The sequence below is a fragment of the Xyrauchen texanus genome, chromosome 48, assembly GCF_025860055.1.
Source record: "Xyrauchen texanus isolate HMW12.3.18 chromosome 48, RBS_HiC_50CHRs, whole genome shotgun sequence".
Taxonomy (NCBI): domain Eukaryota; kingdom Metazoa; phylum Chordata; class Actinopteri; order Cypriniformes; family Catostomidae; genus Xyrauchen; species Xyrauchen texanus.
This window is the reverse complement of record NC_068323.1, coordinates 22,220,347-22,242,495: the sequence shown is the minus strand read 5'-3', so window position 1 is coordinate 22,242,495 and position 22,149 is coordinate 22,220,347. Positions and strand designations below refer to the sequence as shown.

Below are 22,149 nucleotides of genomic sequence, written 5' to 3'. Positions count from 1 at the left end.
CCACTACTGGTTGCCTAGTAACGTTTATAAATGACATTCACGAATGCCATTCCATTGCTGTTGACAGCGCATCAGTTTTCTTGCTGCTAAAAACAAACATTTTGGAGGGAAAAGACTAAATATAAATGGAATCAGTACATAAAATACTTTATATCAAAGATGAACGAGAAACAAGGTGCTGCTCTTTGCCATAGCGGTTGTTTATCTGCGGTGAAAACGCAAACGCCGGTCTGTCTGGGTCCACAAAACCTTTCAATCTCTGATTCAGCACGGTGATTACCACCGGCTGGTGCAGGAGATGCAGGTGGATGAAGTCCGGTTCCAGCAGTACTTTGACTGTTCCAGGCTTGACAGGACCCAGTTTGATGAGCTGCTCCCCTGATTACTGCAGGAGCTGAGAGAGAGAGAGAAGGATCACGTGAACTCTACCGTCTTCTCTCGTATTGGCTGTTGCTTCCGTAAGTCGCTCTTCATTTGAATAAAGTTAAACTTGTCTCAACTTTGTCGCGTCGCTGGACACGCCCACATCTGGTCGCCAATGGTCACGACAGCTCGTGTCGCCGGATGTCGCTGTGCTCTCATTGAAAATGAATGGGATGGTGTTGCTGTTTCGCTCGATGTTGCTGGCAGTGTGTACGCAGCTTTACTTAATACACCTGATTCAAATTCTCAGCTCATTTGCAGTGGCTCCATGACCTAAACTGGGTTTGTCTGCTAAGGGAGACTTACGAGCAGTGTTGTGAGTCCCTAGGTACAGAGTTGAACACCTCTGGTATTAAGTATATAGGGAGAGTGTTGTAACACATTTTGTTTTGACTTATATAACTTGGTTGGTTGTGTCACTTAACATTTATAAACTCAATAGCAAATCAAATAATAAAGCAAGTGTGAAATTGAACTTTCTTTCCTAAAATATTTATTTGGGCTGTAAATCTCTAAACCTTTATACTTTTTCATACTTAAAACATTTTCTGCAAACTGATGGTTTTACAACACTCCCTGGTCCTCCCTGGTCTCATATATATGATTTAATTATAAGGATATTTTATTTGTATTTTCATTTCACAGCTCCTTTAGAATGAACTGACACTTTCTGTTGCAGGCATTGAGAGAACAGCTAAACCACATGAAGAACCTCTTAAAAACGTGCCGTTTGGCTAAAGAGTAAGATTTATTTTTATTTATAGATTTATACTTTATGATGCTCGCAGTCATTGCATTAAAATCCTCTTTCTGTTGACAGGGTTTTAGATCAGTTTGACACACTTCCTGGACATCTGACTGAAGATCTGCACCTCTTCTCTCTCGATGACCTCACTGCTGTACGCAGTGGCAGTCTGGCACCAAAACTGCGAGATCTGCTCCGTCTCGGCTCCAGTCACGTCTCCGACTGTGTGGTGAGAATTACATCCAATCACATCCAAAGCTCCACTTCCAAATGCGTTTAAAATGGGGAATTGATATTTAATCAGTTTTACACTTTATCTGTTCTAGATAATCTGGTTCTACTGTATTCATCTCTTGTTAGTTCAACTTTTGCTGTATTGTTTTGTTCTCTTACAGCTTTGCCAGGCCAAGGGCTTCATATGTGAGTTCTGTGGAAATGACAAAGACATTTTCTTCCCCTACGAGCTGAACAAATGCCTGCGCTGTGAAGGTGAGACTGAGATTCTGTCGTAGAGTCGTGCTTGTGTGTTTTTTCTGTTGAAATGGTTGTAACACAAATCGGCGTTTGTTGTTTTGCAGATTGTCATGCGTGCTATCATAAGACCTGCTTTAAGAGTGGGAGGGAGTGTCCTCGTTGTCTGAGACTGGCCAAGAGGAGGGAGCGGATGGCGCGCAAGAACATGGAAGAGCTGGAGGACAGAAAAGAGGAGGAGGCAAGTGGCACATAGAAATAACCCCATGACAGCCCAACAGAATAGTGAATGTATGACTGATTCCCGTCCCAAATAAGCTGCTTTAAAAGCCCTACTGTGCAGCATAATGACTTAACAGCAAATAATAGTTTTAAACTGCAAATAATAAGCTTTTTCTTTTTAAGGATTGCCATGTTCAAGTGTGAAACTGCATTTATTTTTCGATTTGCCATATTTTTTTGTTGCCTCAGTTCAGTCTCCACCCATAAAAAGCCACTTTGTTTTAATCAAGAGGGTGGCAAGTCTTGTGTCGAGTAAACTTTAATGTGTTTATCAAATCAGTCATGTTTTTTTTAAAGTATCCACCTCTTGTTGTTTATATTTATTAGTATTAACATTACTGTCATGTGCCTATTTAATGACTGTTGGCTTGTGACAACTAGATTTTGAGAACGGCAGCTGAACTCAAAACAGGTGGTCTTGCACAAACAAGCGTTTTTTTCTCGAGAGGTTTCTCGAAGTGCCAGGCCCAAATTATTATTTTGAAAAGCTACAAGATAATTTGCCTCATTTATAAAACATGAGCAGAATGGATTTGTGTAAATCGTTTGTAAAACCATTCTTGCGGAAATTGAATATTGAATGCAACCGTAAAACAAAAGCAAAACAAATTTAGATAAATTATTCGTAAGACCATTTAATTTAACTCTGCTTGTTAATAAAACCATTCTCCCATAAACTTCTGAACGATTTAGACAAAGATTCACTCTGCTCGTTTATAAATCAACTCTTGGGTAAATTTCGATTTTACGAATCATTTACACAAATATTCTTTGTGCATGTGAAACCATTCTTACAGAAAATGTTTTTGTTTTATGAACGGTTTACGCAGAAATGAATTCTGTTTGTTCGTAAAACCATTGTTACGTAAATTGTCGTATTGAATCTGACAATTATCCTCGTTTGTGAAAAGGAAGCAAAACAAATTTAGGTTCGATTATTCGTAACACCATTGCATTACACACAAATTCGTTCCTTCTCCTTCATAAAACTATTTCGATTGTTTTGGTTTTATATATTATTTTACAGGAATTTGTTCTGCTCATTAATAAAACCATTTTTTGTGCTATTTTGTTTTGGACAGATTCGTTCTGCTCATTCATAAAACAATTCTTGCGTAAATTGTCCCTTGAATGACTTTTTGAAGGATTTAAACAGACATTTGTGCCCGTATTTCACAAAGGAGGTACAATTTATGTAAGAACGTTAACGAACAATTTACACAGAAATATTTTTCCTGTTCTAGTAAACAATTTTGCATTAACTGTTTCTAAGAACTATTTAAATAAATATGTGTTCTGCCTGTTCGTAAAACCATTACTGCGTAAATTGTAGTTTTGAATCGAATTGAACAATTTGCGTAAGAATAGTTTTATGTAAGCTTTATTTAGAAGTGTGTGCTTGTGTTTCACTGATGAGGTACAATTTATGTAAGAATGCTTTAACATTTATGCTGAAATTCATTCTGCTTGCTCGTAAAACCATTCTTACATAAATGTTTTGGTTTTATGACGTTTACACAGATATTCGTTCTGCTTGATTGTAATATCATTTTTGCATAAATTGCCGCTTTGAATTGAGTGCATCAATTTACGTACTGTAAAAATTGTTTTATAAAGGATTTACACTGAAATTTGTTCTTGTTTATGCTTTAACGAGCAATTTATACAGAAATGTGTGTAAATAATGCTATAACGAACCATTTATGCAGAAATTTGCTTTTGTTTCACAAATAAGGCCCAATTTTAGGTCTTATAACATTTTGCACCTACAAAAAAGGCACTTTGTTTGTATAGTTTCCTGATCTTTTCTTACACAAACTGTCTTTTATTTAATTTGCACTAGTTTCATGATGTTTGTGTGGTCGAGAATTGTATTAATGTCTGTTTGAACTGGAAAAGTTCCAACATCTCACAATGAATCTCAAATGATCTTTGAACAGCGGCCTTGATGCACATATCTGACCAATGAAGGTACGTGTGTAAAAAGACAATTGTACCAAAGTGTTATTTGCTTAAAAGAGTTTATTAAGTTGTAATATAATGCACTACATCATTTTGAACAAGTTAGTTTTAGCTGTTAATGGATATGGATCACGTTGTAGGAGAAAGATTGAACATAAAACCCCATTTGTCTGCTGCTGTGAGTATATTTGAAGCAATAACAACCATGTACTTTTCATTCACAATCATTAATAACTTGAATGCACTGACCTTAAGTATGTGAGATTGAATGAATGGAAACACTTGCTTTGATGTGGCTGCTTATGAGAGATAATATTAAGTTTAGAACTCTTTTCCTTTAATCCTGCTGATGATCTGTCTACTTGAGTGTATTGTTGCTAAATTACTGAATTGCCTTTTTTATTCAGGGGGTTTTGATGAGATAAAGTGCACTATTTGAAAAATGTACATAACATAATTTCTTATTGTTATGAATATGTAACTGACGATTAAAGATTTTTAAATTGTTTTCCTGTTTTGAAATCGTTATTGCTGTCATTCGTTAGTTTACCATACACATTTATGGTAGTGAGGAATCTTTCTGTTCATGTTGTTTGCATTTAAAAATCATTTGATTTCTTGTTATAGCTGATGTGTTTAATTTATGATGAATACACTACTCCTATCCCAGTTTAATGAGAGTCAACTACATGTAAACAATTATTAGGTCGACTTCTGGTGCTATTTATATTTAAACAGTCTGACATTTTAAATTCTGGCTCAACCAGTAGTGTTAGTTTGGGGCGGGACTACCGATTTGGACTAACAATGGAAGACGGAATTTGTTGGGAAACAAATTATTGTTATAATTATTATTATTTGGCATTTTTATTTGTTTTGATTTCCCAAACTCATGCCATTGGGTAAGCCAGTTCACTGTACACTTTTTTGGAAAGTCAGCCTACTTATAGTAGTCTGCACATATAGCACAATCGTTAATTTAACAATAATGATACAATATGCATGCTACATTATCACAATTGTGCCTCAGTGAATAGGAGAACAACATGAAAAAATCTATCTGAACACATTCTCTTTCCTATCCTTTGCCTCTCCCTATGGGTTCATCCAAATGCACCACATGCAGATGATGACTAGTGCATAGGCGGTGATTATCAGAAGGTAAATGCGAAACAGTAGGAAGTCCAGGATGTAGCCAACATGGCACCACTGGTCCTGAAGTTGATCTTCCCTTCGTAGAATACACAAATATGAGTGCATCTCTCTAAGATCCTTACTAATTTGTCGGAGTTCAGGCATATCCAGTGTCATGGCTCCCGAGGCTAGGGGAAATGAGCACATTTGTCATTCTTGTTATGTACACAGGTCTGGGTAGACACCATATTACGATAATGGACAATGGTGCATTGTGTCACTGCAAATTTTTGGGCCTAACGGGGTTCACCCCCCCCCCAGCCACCCTCAATTCAAACATGGCTTGAAATATGAAATATGTGTTCTTCCATTTCTGTGGCAGTAACAAACCTCAGTTCTTAAATGGGGCGACAGAGATATCTTCAAATGTTTTTATATGCATCAAATTACAATTAGCATCTACTAATGTCCATTTGACATTTTTGCTGCTCACTATAAAAAATTGCATATAAGAATATACAGTATGTATTGATTAACTGTTATGTAATGGGTGTCGTACTGTTATTGGCTGTCTGTTGATTGGAGGTTGACTCTGAGGGTTTCAAGACCCAGGGATCATCCTGTTTCTCTCCAAGTTTAGACAGGGGGTCATCAGGAAAACTGTAGCAAATGAGTTTAGCAATGAACCTCATCACCACCACCTTTACCCAGTGTGGCACCTCCCTGTACTTCATGTTGTTATGATGGAGAACACAGGTGATGAGGACCGTCTCCAGTAGACTAATGACCATGAGCGCCAGACACACCGAGAAATAGATACCTGAGGAGATCAAACCAAAGGCTTCTGTATTATGGATAGGGCATACTTTAGTTTAGAAACCACACTTCCATTTACATATCCCATAGTCTAGGGGGCAGGGTTGAGCTTACCTGCCTGGATACAGGTAAGTGTGAAAGGAAGCAGTTTGTGGGGAACTCCAAAAGAACTATTAATCATGAGTTGAATCATTGGTTTATTTTGAACAGTTTGATAAAACACATGTGGTAACTTGGGATAAGCAAAATAATTGTCTCCAGAAGGAAAAATTAAAAGTGTAATGCACACTTGTGATCATCAAGGTGTAACCAATTAATATTTGTAATTTTCCATCCACACATTGCCTCACACAGGTGTTTTTTTTTTGCTAGCTGACCTATTAAAGGTGTTCCATTTGCAGTGCTGGGCAGCAGGTCGTTCATAATGAGCAGAAAGACTGTGTAGCCCAGAATGAGGGTCATTTTGAAGGAGGAGCGGTCCACGCTGTGTGGTGGCAGGTAGAAGGACAGGATATCAATGATCATGAGGAAAGCGCTGGGAATGATCAGGTTCACCACATATAGTATCGGTCGTCGCTTTATCACCACCTGATGAATAGAAACAGTTTGCCTTGGAACATATGGATAGACTTAGTCAATCTGAAATGCTCTCTGCCTTGCACATTCAAGATTTCTGACACTGGGTTTGCTGGCATTTTTTTTGGAGCTGTGGGATGATGGAGGGGGTGTTGTAGAAGTGATGAGGTTGGTCTAATTCAAGTCTTCTGGAAATTAGTTAAATCACTTACAAAAAGTTACAAATATAGTGGGAAGATTGTGTACCACCAGTATGCTTTAAATAAGGCCAGAATTAAGAAAAAATCGATATTTTCATCATTGGAACGTAGTTCAATGGAAAGGAGGAGGCGAGAACCATCTTGTCAATATAAATAATATTATAATAATAAACTTAAAAGACAACAACACACACATGACGGACATGTCCGTAAACGATCTCTCTCTCCCGCACAATCCTCCGCAGTCGGCCTTTATCCCTCTCGAGGCTTGATTAGCCTGATAAGGGACCGGGTGTGTAGCATCACTACCCGGCCACGCCCTCCGGCCTGCCACAATCATATATGTTATATGTGTGTTAAGTTAAAATTGTCAAAAAAGCATGATGAGAAACCTGCACTCTGTTTCATTCTTTTCTCTGCATCTAGATTATTTTCAGTGCTGTTGTCTCAAAGATTCAACATTCTAAACAAGCTCAGGCTGCATAGAGGGGACTGTTGCATTGTTTCATTTTATTTCAGATTGTTCTGCATCAAGTTGCCAAGGTAAGGGTTTTCCTTTCTGCTCTAGTGTCATAAGGGGCTGCCATGCCTTGTTAAAACAGTGTATGTTTACGGTTTCAGTACTGTTTCGAATGTTGCTTATGTGCTTACATAAAATATAGCCAATTGCAACAGTACTTGCGAAGAAATGAGATAGTAAGCAATTTTGGGTTCAGCCACACGGTCTCGGGTATGGGTCGGGTTTCATTTTAAGGCATGTGCAGACCTTTCTCACAGGCTCCCTAAATTTAGACTTCATTCACCAGTTTTCTATGTTCCTCTCTGACATTGTGTCTCAATGTGATAGACTGCTAATTCTTAACATTCACCTCAGATGTCCATCTAAACCTCTGGTAAAATATTTTTATGTGTTTTAGGATCACTGAATCCTGTACATTCAGTCTGGTCCTACTCATAACTTGGGTCATACACTAGATCTTGTGATGTCTTCTGGTTTTTCTGTAACTAGTCTTGAGGTTTTTGAAACTGGCATTTCATTATTCTGTTGTTTCAATCTGTTTGTTCTTGTCCTCTACCTTCCATCTCTCAGCCCTTAAACATCTCTCGTGCCATTAACTCCTCCACTTTTTTCAGATTTCTCTGCTCTTGTTATTGGTTTGTTTACGAAGGAGCTTTTTTTAGCTTTTAATAAATCATGCTCTATTACTTGGTTGCTCCTTTTAAGCCCAGGAGAGTTAAGGGGAAAAGTAACGTCCTGCCTTGTCTTAATGGTATATGGTCTGCACTTATATAGTGCAGACCATATACAATTTTTTTTTTTAACCTTAATGGTATTCAAAGTGCTTTACACTGTAACTCATTCACCCATTTACACACATTCATACACCATGCAAGGTGCTAGCCTGCCATTGGGAGCAAGTTGGGGTTCAGCGTCTTGCCCATGGACACTTCGGCATGTGGAGTCGTGTGGGCCAGGGTTCAAACCACCAACCCTGTGATTAGTGGCCAACCCGCTCTACCAACTGAGCCACAGCCATCCAGGCTTTTAGACAAGAGTGCAGAAAAGCAGAGCACAAGTGGAAGAAAGATAAAATCAAGGTCTCATATGACATTTTAAAGGCATGTCTAACAAGTTATCAGAGATCAGTGAAAGAGGCCTAATCTAAATATCTCTCTAAACGAATAGCTGATAATGCTAATCTGCCTAATTGATTCGATATATGCATAGATTTGATTTATAGAGTGCTGTTTTGTGTTACTTTTCCTATTTGACTGTGGTAGACAGTTTAATAGGTCTCGAAGAAAAAAGAAATGCTGAATCAAATCTTTGTCTCTTGGTATAGCTGTGGTACAGCTTTCTCAGTAAAAAGCAGATGGGATGGTATGCTATGCCTGGGCTCAATTGTGTGGATCATTTACCGAAATCCTTCATTATCAATGACGCTGTAGGGGCGCAGATCTTTTCATCACCCGTTCAGAATTGGCTCAGAAAATTGGTGCAGATTGCGTTGACCTGAATGTTTGCTACTGGAGGTTTTTGTTCCGCGTCTTTCATCACTATATGATAGCATTCATGTCCTCATGAGTCCTCAGGTTTGTAGTGCTCCCAACATACTTCACCTTCGCTTACAAGACAAATAAGTCTTGTCAAGCTCCTTCTTCCCCTGGAGATGATAAAATCCAAAGTTTGTCCAAATGTTTGCCCTCGCTGAAAATGGGGCAGGATGCATTTGTTTTTCCTCGTCCATTGCTCGTGGATACTCCACTGCTGTTGCACTTCCTGCTCATGGCGTTAGGGATGCGCTCTCTAAACTGTCCAGGTGCTGCACTGCACTCGCAGTTGACTTCCACATACTACTGTAACTCTCTGCATATTGGCCTTCCTTATTCTGCTTTACCTCGTTATCAGCTTGTGCAAAATGCGGCAGTTAGATTTTTAACAGGGACAAAAAAAGAGGGTACTTGTTTTTAATACACATATCCTGGTACTTGCGTCTCTTCATTGGCTTTCTTTTAAGTTCAGAATTGACTTTAAAATTCTTATGTATGTGTATAATGCCATTTCTGGTCTTGCTCCACTGTATATTAATGACCTCCTCCACTCTTATTCTCCTCCTAGAATACTCAGATCTTGTAATCAATTGCTTCTATCCATTCCCCATTGTCGCTGTAAGGCAAATGGTTATCAAGTCTTTTCATATGCTTTACCAAAGGCTTTACCGGCTTTGCGTGGTCGTGACATGTGTTGAATGATTGGATTCCTTTCTCACCCAGAAAGTGATGATGTCCCATTGGTCTATACCGAAAGTCAGAATGTCTGCATCACCCAAGATTACCACCAGCTCCCACTCTCCACTGGCCGCCAAGTAACGCTTTGAGTTCCCTGTCATCTCCTCAAAGGACAGAGCAGGGCTGACACGGACATCCCTTACTGAAGATAAAAAGGTGTTAGAATTACAAGTACATATGTAAAGGAAACTGCCTCATGAATGAACTAAATTAGTAGCACAATAATTTACTGTATGTGTACAAGGACATACTAAGAACAAGCACACACTACAAGATACAGAGTGCACATTTAAAGACTGACAGTTTATTGTTTTCTGTTATGTTGGTAACTAATTCTGCCCTACAAAGCAAAAATGCAGTAACTACGACAACACTGAAAGTTTTTTGATTGTCCAGTCAAATGTGGATTCTAAAATGTTTTGAATATGGGCATAGATGAGCCAAACCGTTCTGTCACAGGACATATCATAGTCTGAATTGTACAGTAAGGATGAGAACGTGGTTGGGGAGACGTGAGGAGCAGTTTGATGTGTGGGATTGCTGCTTAATCACTTGTCAAGACAGCTAGATATCAACTGGTGGACTAGATGTCAAATCAGTTTAAAATGTGAACACAAGAAGTGTGTCGATGATGGGCATGGGAGCTGGGAGTTAGTGACGATTTGAAGCTTCTTGTGACCGCTCACACACAAAACATGACTTGGCTTCAGTCTTGTACTGTAGTGTTCGCTAACCTTAAGAGGATCATAAAACATATGAAGGGAAATGGCTCAGCAGTAAATAATGATGCTCTAATGCTTATATTGCAGAAATAGGGAAAGCTTTGTTACTGGTGTGCATGTAGGAGCCGAAGGTGAAAGAGCAGTTCTGTATGTCGAAGGGGAAACTGAAGATCTGTAGATTACAGGCGCTAACCAGCCTCAACATCCTATCGTAGCGGATGTGTCCTGTGTGGTTCACGTACACGTAAGGGCAAGCCTGAGATACGTCATCATCCACACTGAACAGGAGGTGAAACAGATATATAGTACATGAATGAACTGATCAAACAAATTGACAATTGAACAGAAAATCACCAATCGGATCACTTTACAAACTCAAATGTTTCACCAAGACAGCAGTGATATTATAGAAATATTCCGGGTGCAATACAAGTTAAGCTCAATCTGCTCCATCTGAGCTGTAAAGTTTTGTAAATCACCCTGTTTGTATTGGGATGAACTTTTGGTTATGAGTAGTGTAATTTCATGCAAACTCTGCAGTTATTTACGTAACATTCCTTTCTCATATCCTTGCACATATTGGGTGAAAGTTCCCAATGTTTACCAGCTTTACATGTTTATGACAGGAGTTGAAAAAGTGTGATAAAATTTACTTAAAAAGTTATATTCAATCTATCACATTTTAACACATAAAATGTCAGACATCTTTGAATCAATTTGAATGGTCATCTTTTCCTTGTTTCACTCCACTGATGTTTATATTTAGGGTTGGGGTTTGGGTTAGGGGGCAAAGTTAATAAAATATGCATTCCTGTTGACTGTATTGCATCATTTACAATGAAAAACAATTAGCTTTTGGCATCACTTTGGACATTTCACCTGAAAACTTGGGCTCAGATGTGCTTGACATGTACAACAACACTTCCAGCTTCGGCCACTGATGACCTACTGTGTGCTGAGTGACTCCAGCCAGGTCTCCTAAGCAACCAAATTGGCCCGGTTGCTAAGGAGGGAAGAGTCACTTGGGGTAACCTCCTCATGGTCGCGGTTAGTGGTTCTCGCTCTCAATGGGTGCGTGGTAAGTTATGCGTGGATTGCGGCGAGTAGCATGAGCCTCAACATGTGGAGTCTACACGGTGTCAAGCACAATGAGCCACGTGATAAGATGTCGGATTGGCGGTCTCAGAAGCAGAGGCAACTGAGACTTGTCCTCTGCCACCCGGATTGAGGTGAGTATCCGCGCCACCACGAGGACCTACTGGTTTTTGGGCATTCCACAACTAGTGGGTTTTGGGCATTCCACAACTGGGAAGAAAGGAATTAATAATTTTGAATATTTTTCAATTGCGTCATCTCAGTGCACGCTTGTTAAAACTTAAATGGAATAGTTTTTAATGCTACCAAAATGTCATAAAATCAGTTTCATGAATCAAACTACTTTTTTATTATAAAAACAAAAATGTAGAATCATTTTAGAAGCTAAGACATTATCTCTGCATACACAATTGATGTAGAACGTTGCTTGGAGTCACTGATCCAGATTCTGCTTTTCTCATCCCATTCTCCCAGTAACAGGGAGATCTAACACGGAGCAGTTCAGCTGTATAAGTCAGTGAATTGAGCAAGTATTTCACCCTGTGTATCATGTCATGTCCAGTGTAAGACTAGTCTTATAATCCGTCTGCCTAAACGCATTTACTGATTTTTGCAGTGTGTATTAACACATGAATCAACCAAATGTTGACCTCATATTACGCTAAAACACAAAATGCGCATTAGCGAGTTGATTGACAGGCGATGTCTGTACCTTAAAGGTGTTTGACATCTTTCTTTTGACATCTATTGACTGTTGGGACTGTAGAGCTTCTTGATTGGATGTTCCAATTTCTCCCATTCATTTAAATAGAAGTGACTCGTCTCTCTCTGCTAAATAGTCTCTGGCCTCACACTCTATAGAAATACAATACCCATCATGCACTATGTCTCCATCCCAAAGTTTGCACAGTTTTACTCCTGATTTCTCATGATACAGGACAGTAGAGGTTTACAAATGCAACGCTTTACTAGTAAAAAAGTAACTTTGATATTATGGTCTAGAATAAAAAGTATTGCGTTACTTGTTACTCGAAAAATAATCTGATTACATAACACAAGTTACTTTTATTGCGTTACCCCCAACACTGGCTGGGACGTCACGTATTTTGGCCAAATGATCCCGTATTGTAGCTCAGCACTTTCACCCTGGTTGGATAGTGAAATATTCAGAAATTAAGGTATTGTGTGCCGTATTGAAGTGGCAGCGAAAGGGGAGACCCGCATCCGATACTTAAGTGCTCAAAATGCTTGTGCTGAAAATTGATAAAATAATCCTCATAGATATCCATTGTACTGTAAGTGCAAAACATAAATGCAGAATGACTGCATAATAATTTTTAGAGGGGTGAAGTTTAATTTAAGTTCAATATTTATGAAATATTCGCTTATAGTGCATAAGAGACCATCTAAAAAGTCCACAAACTGCTAAATTGTCACTGGTGTCCAAGTGTTCAATGCAACTGCCTTGCATGTTCTGTCTTAAACACTTATTAAAACATTTTTTAAACATTCTAAAGATTGTAAATTGTATGTATAACTTACAGGACACATTAACTGAATTAATTAATGAACACTTGGACACCTCTGACGTTTTAGTGCTGTGGGTGGAATTTGTAGATGGTCCCTTACATGCACTAATCAATGAAAGCCCATAGGAGCAATTTTAGCCATAATTCTCCAGCTACAACAAGTGTTGACCAATTGAGTTCAATGTTTTATGCCTGTATGATATAGTCATATATTCTTTAACCTAATTGTGCTAATGATATCATTGTAAAACTGTCAGATAGGAGAAATCAAATAACGAGCCAACAACTAACTTCTGGAGATAAGGTAGATGTTTCAGCGTTACTTTAGCATATTTGGACATGCCAGCTCCAGTTTAAGTTCTACGTAATGTGGATTATATGAGCTGGTGTAAATGTAAGTGTAAGTTAAGTTACTTTTAGAGTGCTCTTTCCAACATTATTATCACGAATCCTGATCTGATCCGATCACACCAAGCACACTCAATAAGGAATGGACGTTGACACTGACGGACAAAATAATGGTAGAAATAAAACACATTAAATCCATCTTATTGGTCTCATATAATTACAATGCATTAAACTTTTTAACTCATAGTAATTGAGATAGATACATACATTTAAAAATGTACTTGTTTCACAGGACTATTTAAAATGTAGCCTACTGATTAAATTCTAAGCTAAAATCTTAATGTATACCATCATTCATTTTACCCAAGAATTTGACTGTATTAGTCATTCTAAAGAACAGCATGGCAACATGGCTTAAAATTTGTGTGTAAAAGCAGAATGTTAGGGTGTATTGACTTACTGAATTTTTTTTGACTTAAATATTGTAAATCTTTGGTTGTCTTTTAAAAAAAATTGCCTGTCTGCAAATATTAAAACAGCAAATGATATATGATAATGATAATGCAGTTGCCCCCCTACAATCACACCCGGCCCCACCCTGCCCCCCAATCAAAATGGTCTAGAACCGCCCCTGTCTGTCAATTGAGTTTAAGTTGTATTTAACCTGGAACATTCCTTTAAATAGAGAGCAAATAGAGAGACTTTTGCTTAAACTGTATGCTTTCAAGATATTTCTCCTGAGAAAAAAACAACAACACCTCACCTGTGCTCAGATTTGCCAAGATACTAAAGTTTACAATCAAAAGTTAGAGATCTCAGTAAGAATATTTCACATCAAATTCTTCACCAAATGATCTGAGCTATACACCATTCACAATATTTTCTTTGCTCTGTATTCTTACTCTAGTTTACCAACAGTTGCATCATTTTTGTCTATTTAAATGAATGAGGAAAATCTTCAATTAAACATGAATTCTCCTGGGAATGATCTCTGAGCAATACAGTTTCCTTTGGATTGTGTAAAATTTCCACAAACTCTCCAGAAGAGGGAACTTACAATTCATAAACGATAATGTCAGGCATCCAGAGATCTCTTACGGGAAGGGAGATTTTTGTGATTCCATCACAGCGTTCTGGATCCCAAATTAGGAACTCATGAAACCAGTACTATAACAAAACATGAGCAAAAAGCAGATTTGTATTATTGCCCTTTCTCGAATAAGGTACAAAATAAGGTCTGAATCTCTTTTTTGAAAATTAAATCTTTTTTTTTCTCCAGCAAATGTGGTATAGTATGTGCTTAGCCTTACCAAAACAGACATTTGATGTGTTAAAAAGAAGGTTGGACAAACTTCAGAATTTTAGAATCGACTCGTTTTCAATTCATGAGTTGGAATTTGAATTGAACTGGCCACGCCACACGGGAAGTTGAATTGGAACTTGAATTTGAATGATGAGAAGGGGAATTTACTGAACTGCAACTCGAAGAGATTCAACACCATTTATGTGGTCCAAGACACATTGTATCACATAAATAGTTACGTTATTATTTTTATCCAAGTATGCCAATTTGTTCCCTTATTTGTAGAATTATTTTTAACTTATTTGACATAATTTTCTCTGAAAATAAACAAAATCAACAACAATACCATCAAAATAGATTTCATTTTTGCCATACAGCATCAGAAATGGTCCACCCAGGGCTTGAGTAGCTCAGCGAGTATTGGCACTGACTACCACACGTGGAGTCGCAAGTTCGAATCCAGGGTGTGCTGAGTAACTCCCATCAGGTCTCCTAAGCAACCAAATTGGCCCTGTTGCTAAGGAGGGTAGAGTCACATGGGGTAACCTCCTCGTGGTCGCTATAATGTGGTTTGCTCTTAGTGGGGCGCGTGGTGAGTATGGCGTGGATGCCGTGGAGAATAGCATGAAGCCTCCACACACGCTACGTCTCCGCGGTAACGCGCTCAACAAGCCACGTGATAAGATGCGCGGATTGACGGTCTTAGACGCGGAGGTAACTTAGATTCGTCCTCAGCCACCCGGATTGAGTCACTACGCCACCACGAAGACTTGGAGCACATAGGGAATTGGGCGTTCCAAATTAGGGAGAATAAGGGAGAAAATTAAAAAAAAGAAGAAGAAGAAGAAAAAAAGAAATGGTCCACCTGTTGTCTCAGATAACTTCATAAAATATATATTCAATTATATATTCCTGGAAATTAAGTGTTCTTCCACCACGGTCTATAAAATGAAAACGTATTAAATATATTGAAATAATTGTAATGTAAATCTCTGTAGTTATTATATTTTATTATATTCATTATTGATTATTAATACCGTAAAAACATTATTGCAGCACTTAAATTATTTAAACGTTTCATGGCATTTTTGTTAAATTCATCTTCATACAAATTTTACCTAAATAACAAATACAATTTTTAAATAAAAAAAAAAAAAATATATATATATATATATATATATATATATATATATATATATATATATATATATATATATATATATATATATATATATATATATATATATATTTATTGATTCAGATGATTGTACAGACAACCTATATATTCTGTAGTGTTTATGCATAACCATAAACTTACCAGTCTGAGCCAGAGGAAGGTGGTTAGAATCTGTGCTTTTTCATTCTGCAAAACAACAGACCAGTCAACAAATATTCAGATGTGCACATAAATACACATCTGCTGATTCCCTGTAGTCACTCACCACTCCCAATATAGCGTACAGAGTGAAGGAGATGTTGGTGATGGTGGGATCACTGAGGTTGACAGAAGGTCTGAATGATTTCCTGTCAATGACTTCCTGTAGAGAATCATATGTGGGTCCGCTTTGTCCATCTTCGCAGCGAAGCATGCTCAGACATGGTGATGCTTAAGGTCACAAAGACCAGGGAATCTAACTTAGCGAGTTTATTTGAAAAGCGTTTTGAACTTTTATTAGTGCATATTATTTGCAGTCAGTTTTTGTACAGTGGCCGACAAAAGTATTTGGAAACTTGTCTTTGCATTAGCTAACAAAGTATCAAACCAAGTGGCAACCTTTTAAAGATGCACACTGATCACGCAAAACATGTCAGATAAGAAGTTTGTTGGTTTTTTCGTTTTTTGAAATGATGAAATCCAAGTATATTTTTCTTGTTTGCTAATTGTTATTCTGATAATAAAATTAGCATTAGAGTTACATTAGAAAAGAAGACACAACAGAAACATCTTCATGAGTGATCTCAGACATTTGGACCCTACTGTATGTGTGCCTTAACAGGAAACATAAAGCTGTTATTGATCTATTATGAGAATAATTACAGCATTTATAACTGACATTTTCAACATAAAACTAAAGCAAATAAAATAAGTACATTATACAAGAAGAACTTCTTTTGCAATCTCAAAAATCTCCTGCAATCCATCACAAGTTTTAATGTGTCATTTCTGTGCAAATCATCATATTGGTATAGAATTCACAAAATTACAACTGACCAAGACATGCGATCCATGATCTATATTCTAAAGGTGATGTGTCATTCATTACCTGTCAGAAGAACAAAACATGCCAAAAGAAGAAAATAGCAAAGATCTCCCATAATGTAACAAGTGTGGTCAAGATATCCTTTTGGTTAATTGTCCACAGTTGACATCATACTGTTTTCTTCTTTAGGTAAAATGTACTTTAATATCTACTCTGAACTGGCATCACCATGCATGTTAAATGTTGTTTAATGCTGTTTAGCAACTACAATAACCACTGATCTTGTTTATAAAGCTTTGGCTCAGTTCAGCTGCACTCATTAGCGATCTTCCTTGTTTTTCCATGACAAGAAAAAAACATGTTCAGTGTCACACATTTAATTAGACAAAAGAACACTTGTGGATTCACACTTGAGCTACTGTGGTTCTTCAAGATGTTTTTTTTATTGATACGAATTGATATATGAGAGAGGTTAACATAATGAGAGCAGAGGATACTCTCCATTTCTAAATAACATTGTTACAAACTAATAACAAAGAATATTCTTTATGAGATTTACAATATATATCTATATTTATAGTTCATACTGTATATGACCACTATAAAGATTAATCTTGTTTCTTTAAGCAAACAGATAGATAGATATATAGATAGATATTTGATGGATGGATGAATAGATAGATGGATGGATGATAGATAGATAAATGATGGATGGATGGGTAGATAGATACATGATGGATGGGTAGATAGATACATGATGGATGGATGGATGGATGAATAGATAGATACATGATGGATGGATGGATAGATAATGGATGGATGGATGGATGAATAGATAATGGATGGATGGATGGATGAATAGATGGATGGATGGATGGATAGATAATGGATGGATGGATGGATGGATGAATAGATAGATAGATGGATGGATGGATGGATAGATAATGGATGGATGGATGAATAGATAGAGTGATAGATAGATGATGGATGGATGGATGAATAGATACTGGATGGACGGATGGATGGATGGATGAATAGATAATGGATGGATGGATGGATAGATACTGGATGGACGGATGGATGGATGGATAGATACTGAATGGATGGATGAATAGATAATGGATGGATGGATGGATGAATAGATACTGTATGGACGGATGGATGGATGGATGGATGGATGGATGAATAGATAATGGATGGATGGATAGATACTGTATGGACGGATGGATGGATGGATGAATAGATAATGGATGGATGGATGGATGGGTAGATAGATACTGGATGGATGGATGGATGGATGCATGATGGATGGATGGATGGATAGATGGATGCATGATGGATGGATGGATGAATAAATAATGGATGGATGGATGGATGAATAGATACTGTATGGACGGATGGATGGATGGATGGATGGATGAATAGATAATGGATGGATGGATAGATACTGTATGGACGGATGGATGGATGGATGAATAGATAATGGATGGATGGATAGATACTGTATGGACGGATGGATGGATGGATGAATAGATAATGGATGGATGGATGGATGGGTAGATAGTTACTGGATGGATGGATGCATGATGGATGGATGGATGGATAGATGGATGCATGATGGATGGATGGATGAATAAATAATGGATGGATGGATGGATGAATAGATACTGTATGGACGGATGGATGGATGGATGAATAGATAATGGATGGATGGATAGATACTGTATGGACGGATGGATGGATGGATGAATAGATAATGGATGGATGGATGGATGGATGGATAGATACTGGATGGACGGATTTATGGATGGATGGATGAATAGATACTGGATGGATGGATGGATGGATGGATGAATAGATAATGGATGGATGGATGGATAGATAGTCTTATGTATAAATTATTTAAAGTTTTAGCATATGTAATTAAATCAGCTATAAAAAGAAAATAAATCCACAGTAATTAGTTTAAGATGCATTATATTAGCAATTTTGGTGTCATTCAAGTGATATAGGAGATTAAATTGCAGGGAAGAACATACTATGACTTTTTACCATTACTATATAAATGCAGCCACAGAACCATAATTGTGATTGAGCTCACAGTGATAAAGATTAAATACAGGCTAAAGAGAGCACGGTCAATGACCTGACCAAAGAGGATCCATTCATCTGTTCTGTTGTCATTACTGAAGTGCTCTTCAACCTGGTGGCGGATTGCCAATAAATCTTTACTCATCTTCCTCATTTCCTCGAAACACTGTTCCTGGAGACTTATTGGACCAGATTCTGATTTTGGCTTTGGGATATCAGTCATTGTGTTCTCATAGACAGTGATGTCAGAGCAGTTTGCTGTAGGTGAGAAATAAGAAACATTCAAAATAAGAATTGACTTAGGCTAGACAGTTGCGAACCGTACCCTTAGTCCACATGAATGGAACCCCACAGTAGGGATGTGCCCAAAGCCAAATACCTTATTCAGAGAGGCACAAATAATGACTTCAAAAGACTTTCTTTCTTCTTTTTTTTTTTTGCTTTTCACTTCTAGAAATATAGAGGTGCTTTTGTCATTTATTCCACTGCATTTATATAATTCTGCACATGTAATTTAACAAAATGATGTCCTCAACATTATGTTAAAGAATATACACACAAAAGCCTCAAGTGTAGGCTATCATAAAACTTCCCGATAGATTTACGGTGCTTTCACCTGTTTGTAGGCAATATTCATCTCTTTTTATGTTTGTATTTGTTTAATATTCACTGCCAAATGTGTGCTTGACATTTCACAATTGCTTGACACCTTGAGCCTTCAGAATAAGGTTGTTATACATGCAGACTGCATAGACATAAACAAAAATGTCATATTCATCTGGTAAGAATAAACAAAGAATATATCAATAATATAATAAAATAATAATAATCATAATTATTATTACTATTATTATACTATTTAATTATTATGATTATTATTATTATCAAAAGTTAAATAGGCCTATCCGATGCATATTTTATATACAGAAACTATAAATGTAAGAGTTACATTAATATTAGTTTTGCGCACTTCCGGTTAAGCCACGCCCACATCGGGTTCCATCCAAATACAGTGATGGATACAGATAATTTTGTCATACTAACAAATACAGATATAAATACAAATAATGGCTGCACTGTACATCCCTACCCCACATTAACATTTTCAGGTGGACTAAGCTGTGTTTCGCTGGTGTGCACCCCAGTTTGGAGAACAACTTTTACACCAATGAAACACATCAAGCAGATTTCAGTTTGCACCAAAAGCTCTCATGTGAAAGCATCCTAATAGTCTGCCAAATGGAGTCTTACAATTGTGATCACAAGATTTATTTTCCATCCTAACAAGTCGCGCTAGATATTTCAGAACCAGAATCCTGATCCACTTCGGTAACGGAGGATAGTTACTGGAACCACAGAGGATATTAGTGATGAGAATAGTCTCAAGGAGACTTGCCACCATCAAGGCCATGCAGAGAGAGAAAAACACATCTAGAATAAGAGAGAAAAGTAGAAACAAAAATAAAGATCCTCTCCATCTTCTAAACTTAAAATCTTTATCTATATTTGAAGTTAACCTATTGGCTAACTGCTCTGCTGAAAAGATCAAAATAATTTGATTCTGGTCCAGGCAGTTTATACTGGTTTCTGGTGCTGATCTATTTGTTAACCAACAAAAGCTGACTAACCAGGATTAACTTTCTGATGAAGCTGGTAGACCAGAGTTGTCTTGATGGGGACAAGCTTCGAAAAATCTTTGAAGGATACCAGCATGCCAGCAAACATATCATTAACTTCTATGATCATTTTACACAGAAACCTATAGTGTTCAAAGACTTTGTCCTGTAACTGTATGCTGGTGACCATCTGACCTGGTCTTTTCAGCAGAGTAAAGACATAGCATAAAATGAGTGAATAAGAAGGTATCAAAACCAACTTATGAGAGGTAAGGTGTTTCCTGTGACGGGCAACAGGTCATTCATTAGCAGAAGGAACACAGTGTAACCCAGGATGAGGGTCATCTTGAAGGAAGCACGATCCACACTCTGAGGAGGCAGTAGGAAGCTGAACAGATCCACGGAAAGAAGAAAGCAGCTGGGAATCAGGAGGTTCACCACATACAGCGTAGCTCGACGTCTCAGGATAATCTAGTGTACAACAGTGAGCATTAATCGTCAAGAGCAAACCTTTCACAAATGTAAAAATATTGATCAAGATATTCCTTAATTTCTAAACACAAAACTTTAAATTGCCGATGTAACCCTGGTTGTCTGAGGGAGATGAGTGAGACATTTAACTGTGGGACACATTTTTGGTGGCTATCGAGAAAGCCTCATCTAAAAATGCCTTTCTAGGCCATCCCTACATAATGTCCTACACAGAATGAGACAAATTATTTAACAAGCTCCTCCAAGCAAATGAACAATAGGCACTCTCCTTCAGAGAACTAGGATTATATCTGTAACCTAAAGTTCTATTTCGATTGGCTCGCTCAGAATCTCACTTTGGTATATAGACAACTCAGTTTGTTTAGTCACTTGGAAACAGGACAATCAATCTTCAACATGCCTGGGACAATCACCTAGGTTCTTAGAACCTGCTTCTAACATAATAGAGAGGACCTTGTGACCCCCAGTTTGTAAAATCCCACAAAGATTTGCAGGGGGCCCAGTCTGTTGCTGCAATTCTGACTTTGGCAGAGATTGCATTTAATAAAGAAGTAGCCATTCAAAAAAGACTTTTGGCTCATTTCATGCCTTTTATCTCATTACTTTGCACGGTATGCAGAGAGAGACGCAAAGCTCTGTGTTTCAAAATCTATCCCCTCAGCTCTGTTCACTGGGGTGTGTATGGTTGAAGGGCTGAACTGGCACTTGCCCCTGTGCACTAAACTGAAAGCATTTTGTTTTCTTGAGCAGTGGGGATAAGCCCTGCCGCCTCCTGCACGAAATACTTTTTGGCAAAGAAGAAGGTTTTCCTTCTTGTCTCTGGTGATTCTGCCCCTCCCTTGGAGGTAGGAGTGCTCTCTTTGGGGTTTGCCACAAAGCCTGCACAGTGGCATGGGTAAATGTTGGCAGATGGACAACTGTAGCAGGATATCTTCATGGCAAGGGGGAATTCATGCTTCATCTGTTTTGCTTCAAAACAATGTTGCAGCTTGGTTGCATCAAAAATGGCATAGGATCTACAGGTTGCTCTAGGATGTGGACACTGGACATTGTCTGTCATGGTAGAACAATTTAACCACAGACTCCTGTCCCACCACTCGCAGGCTTAAAGTCTAAAAACTGAGAGGAATAGATCTGTGATGTCTACAGCCTTGAAATGTAGACACTCTGTGACAGAACTGCTGACATACTATATCTTCCTCTTACTCAGTCAAGCAGATCAGAAGAAGAGTTATCAGGACTAACCAGTAAGCTGAATTGGGTTTGAGGTGGCTATACAAAGATGCCTCCATAGGCGGATTGCAGGTCAACCCAATGCTTTGAGGGAATGGAGGCCTTGGCAACTGCTGGCAT

The 22,149-nt window shown here is 37.9% G+C and overlaps 2 protein-coding genes across 3 annotated transcripts in view; one reads left to right on the top strand and one right to left on the bottom strand.

The window, feature by feature from the left end:
* The window catches only part of rubcn (rubicon autophagy regulator), a 29,818-nt gene extending 25,453 nt beyond the window's left edge, over window positions 1-4,365 (top strand). For both annotated transcript variants that reach the window (XM_052121318.1, XM_052121317.1), the window contains 4 exons: window positions 1,103-1,164; window positions 1,244-1,397; window positions 1,564-1,657; window positions 1,747-4,365. In XM_052121318.1, the coding sequence (XP_051977278.1) occupies window positions 1,103-1,164; window positions 1,244-1,397; window positions 1,564-1,657; window positions 1,747-1,895 (459 nt within the window). In that variant the 3' untranslated portion in view covers window positions 1,896-4,365. The remainder of the gene's footprint in view (window positions 1-1,102; window positions 1,165-1,243; window positions 1,398-1,563; window positions 1,658-1,746) is intronic.
* A 613-nt stretch (window positions 4,366-4,978) lies between these two features.
* LOC127639760 (5-hydroxytryptamine receptor 3A-like) lies at window positions 4,979-21,856 on the bottom strand. Its single transcript, XM_052121973.1, has 11 exons — window positions 21,582-21,856; window positions 20,565-20,692; window positions 18,749-18,946; window positions 15,839-16,002; window positions 15,715-15,759; window positions 14,151-14,260; window positions 10,230-10,399; window positions 9,381-9,541; window positions 6,211-6,421; window positions 5,577-5,837; window positions 4,979-5,205 (listed from the first exon to the last, which is right to left on the bottom strand). Exons 1-11 carry the CDS (start codon window positions 21,854-21,856, stop codon window positions 4,979-4,981), a joined length of 1,950 nt encoding a protein of 649 aa, XP_051977933.1.
* Between the last annotated feature and the right edge of the window lie 293 nt (window positions 21,857-22,149).

Coding starts and splice junctions, on each gene's coding strand:
- LOC127639760 (XM_052121973.1), bottom strand. CDS start 21,856: ATGACAGACAATGTCCAGTGTCCACATCCTAGAGCAACCTGTAGATCC. Junction 14,261..15,714: donor CCTTCCTCTGGCTCAGACTG/GTAAGTTTATGG, acceptor GTTTTGTTATAG/TACTGGTTTCATGAGTTCCT. Junction 10,400..14,150: donor GACATTATCGTTTATGAATT/GTAAGTTCCCTC, acceptor CCTCCTGTTCAG/TGTGGATGATGACGTATCTC.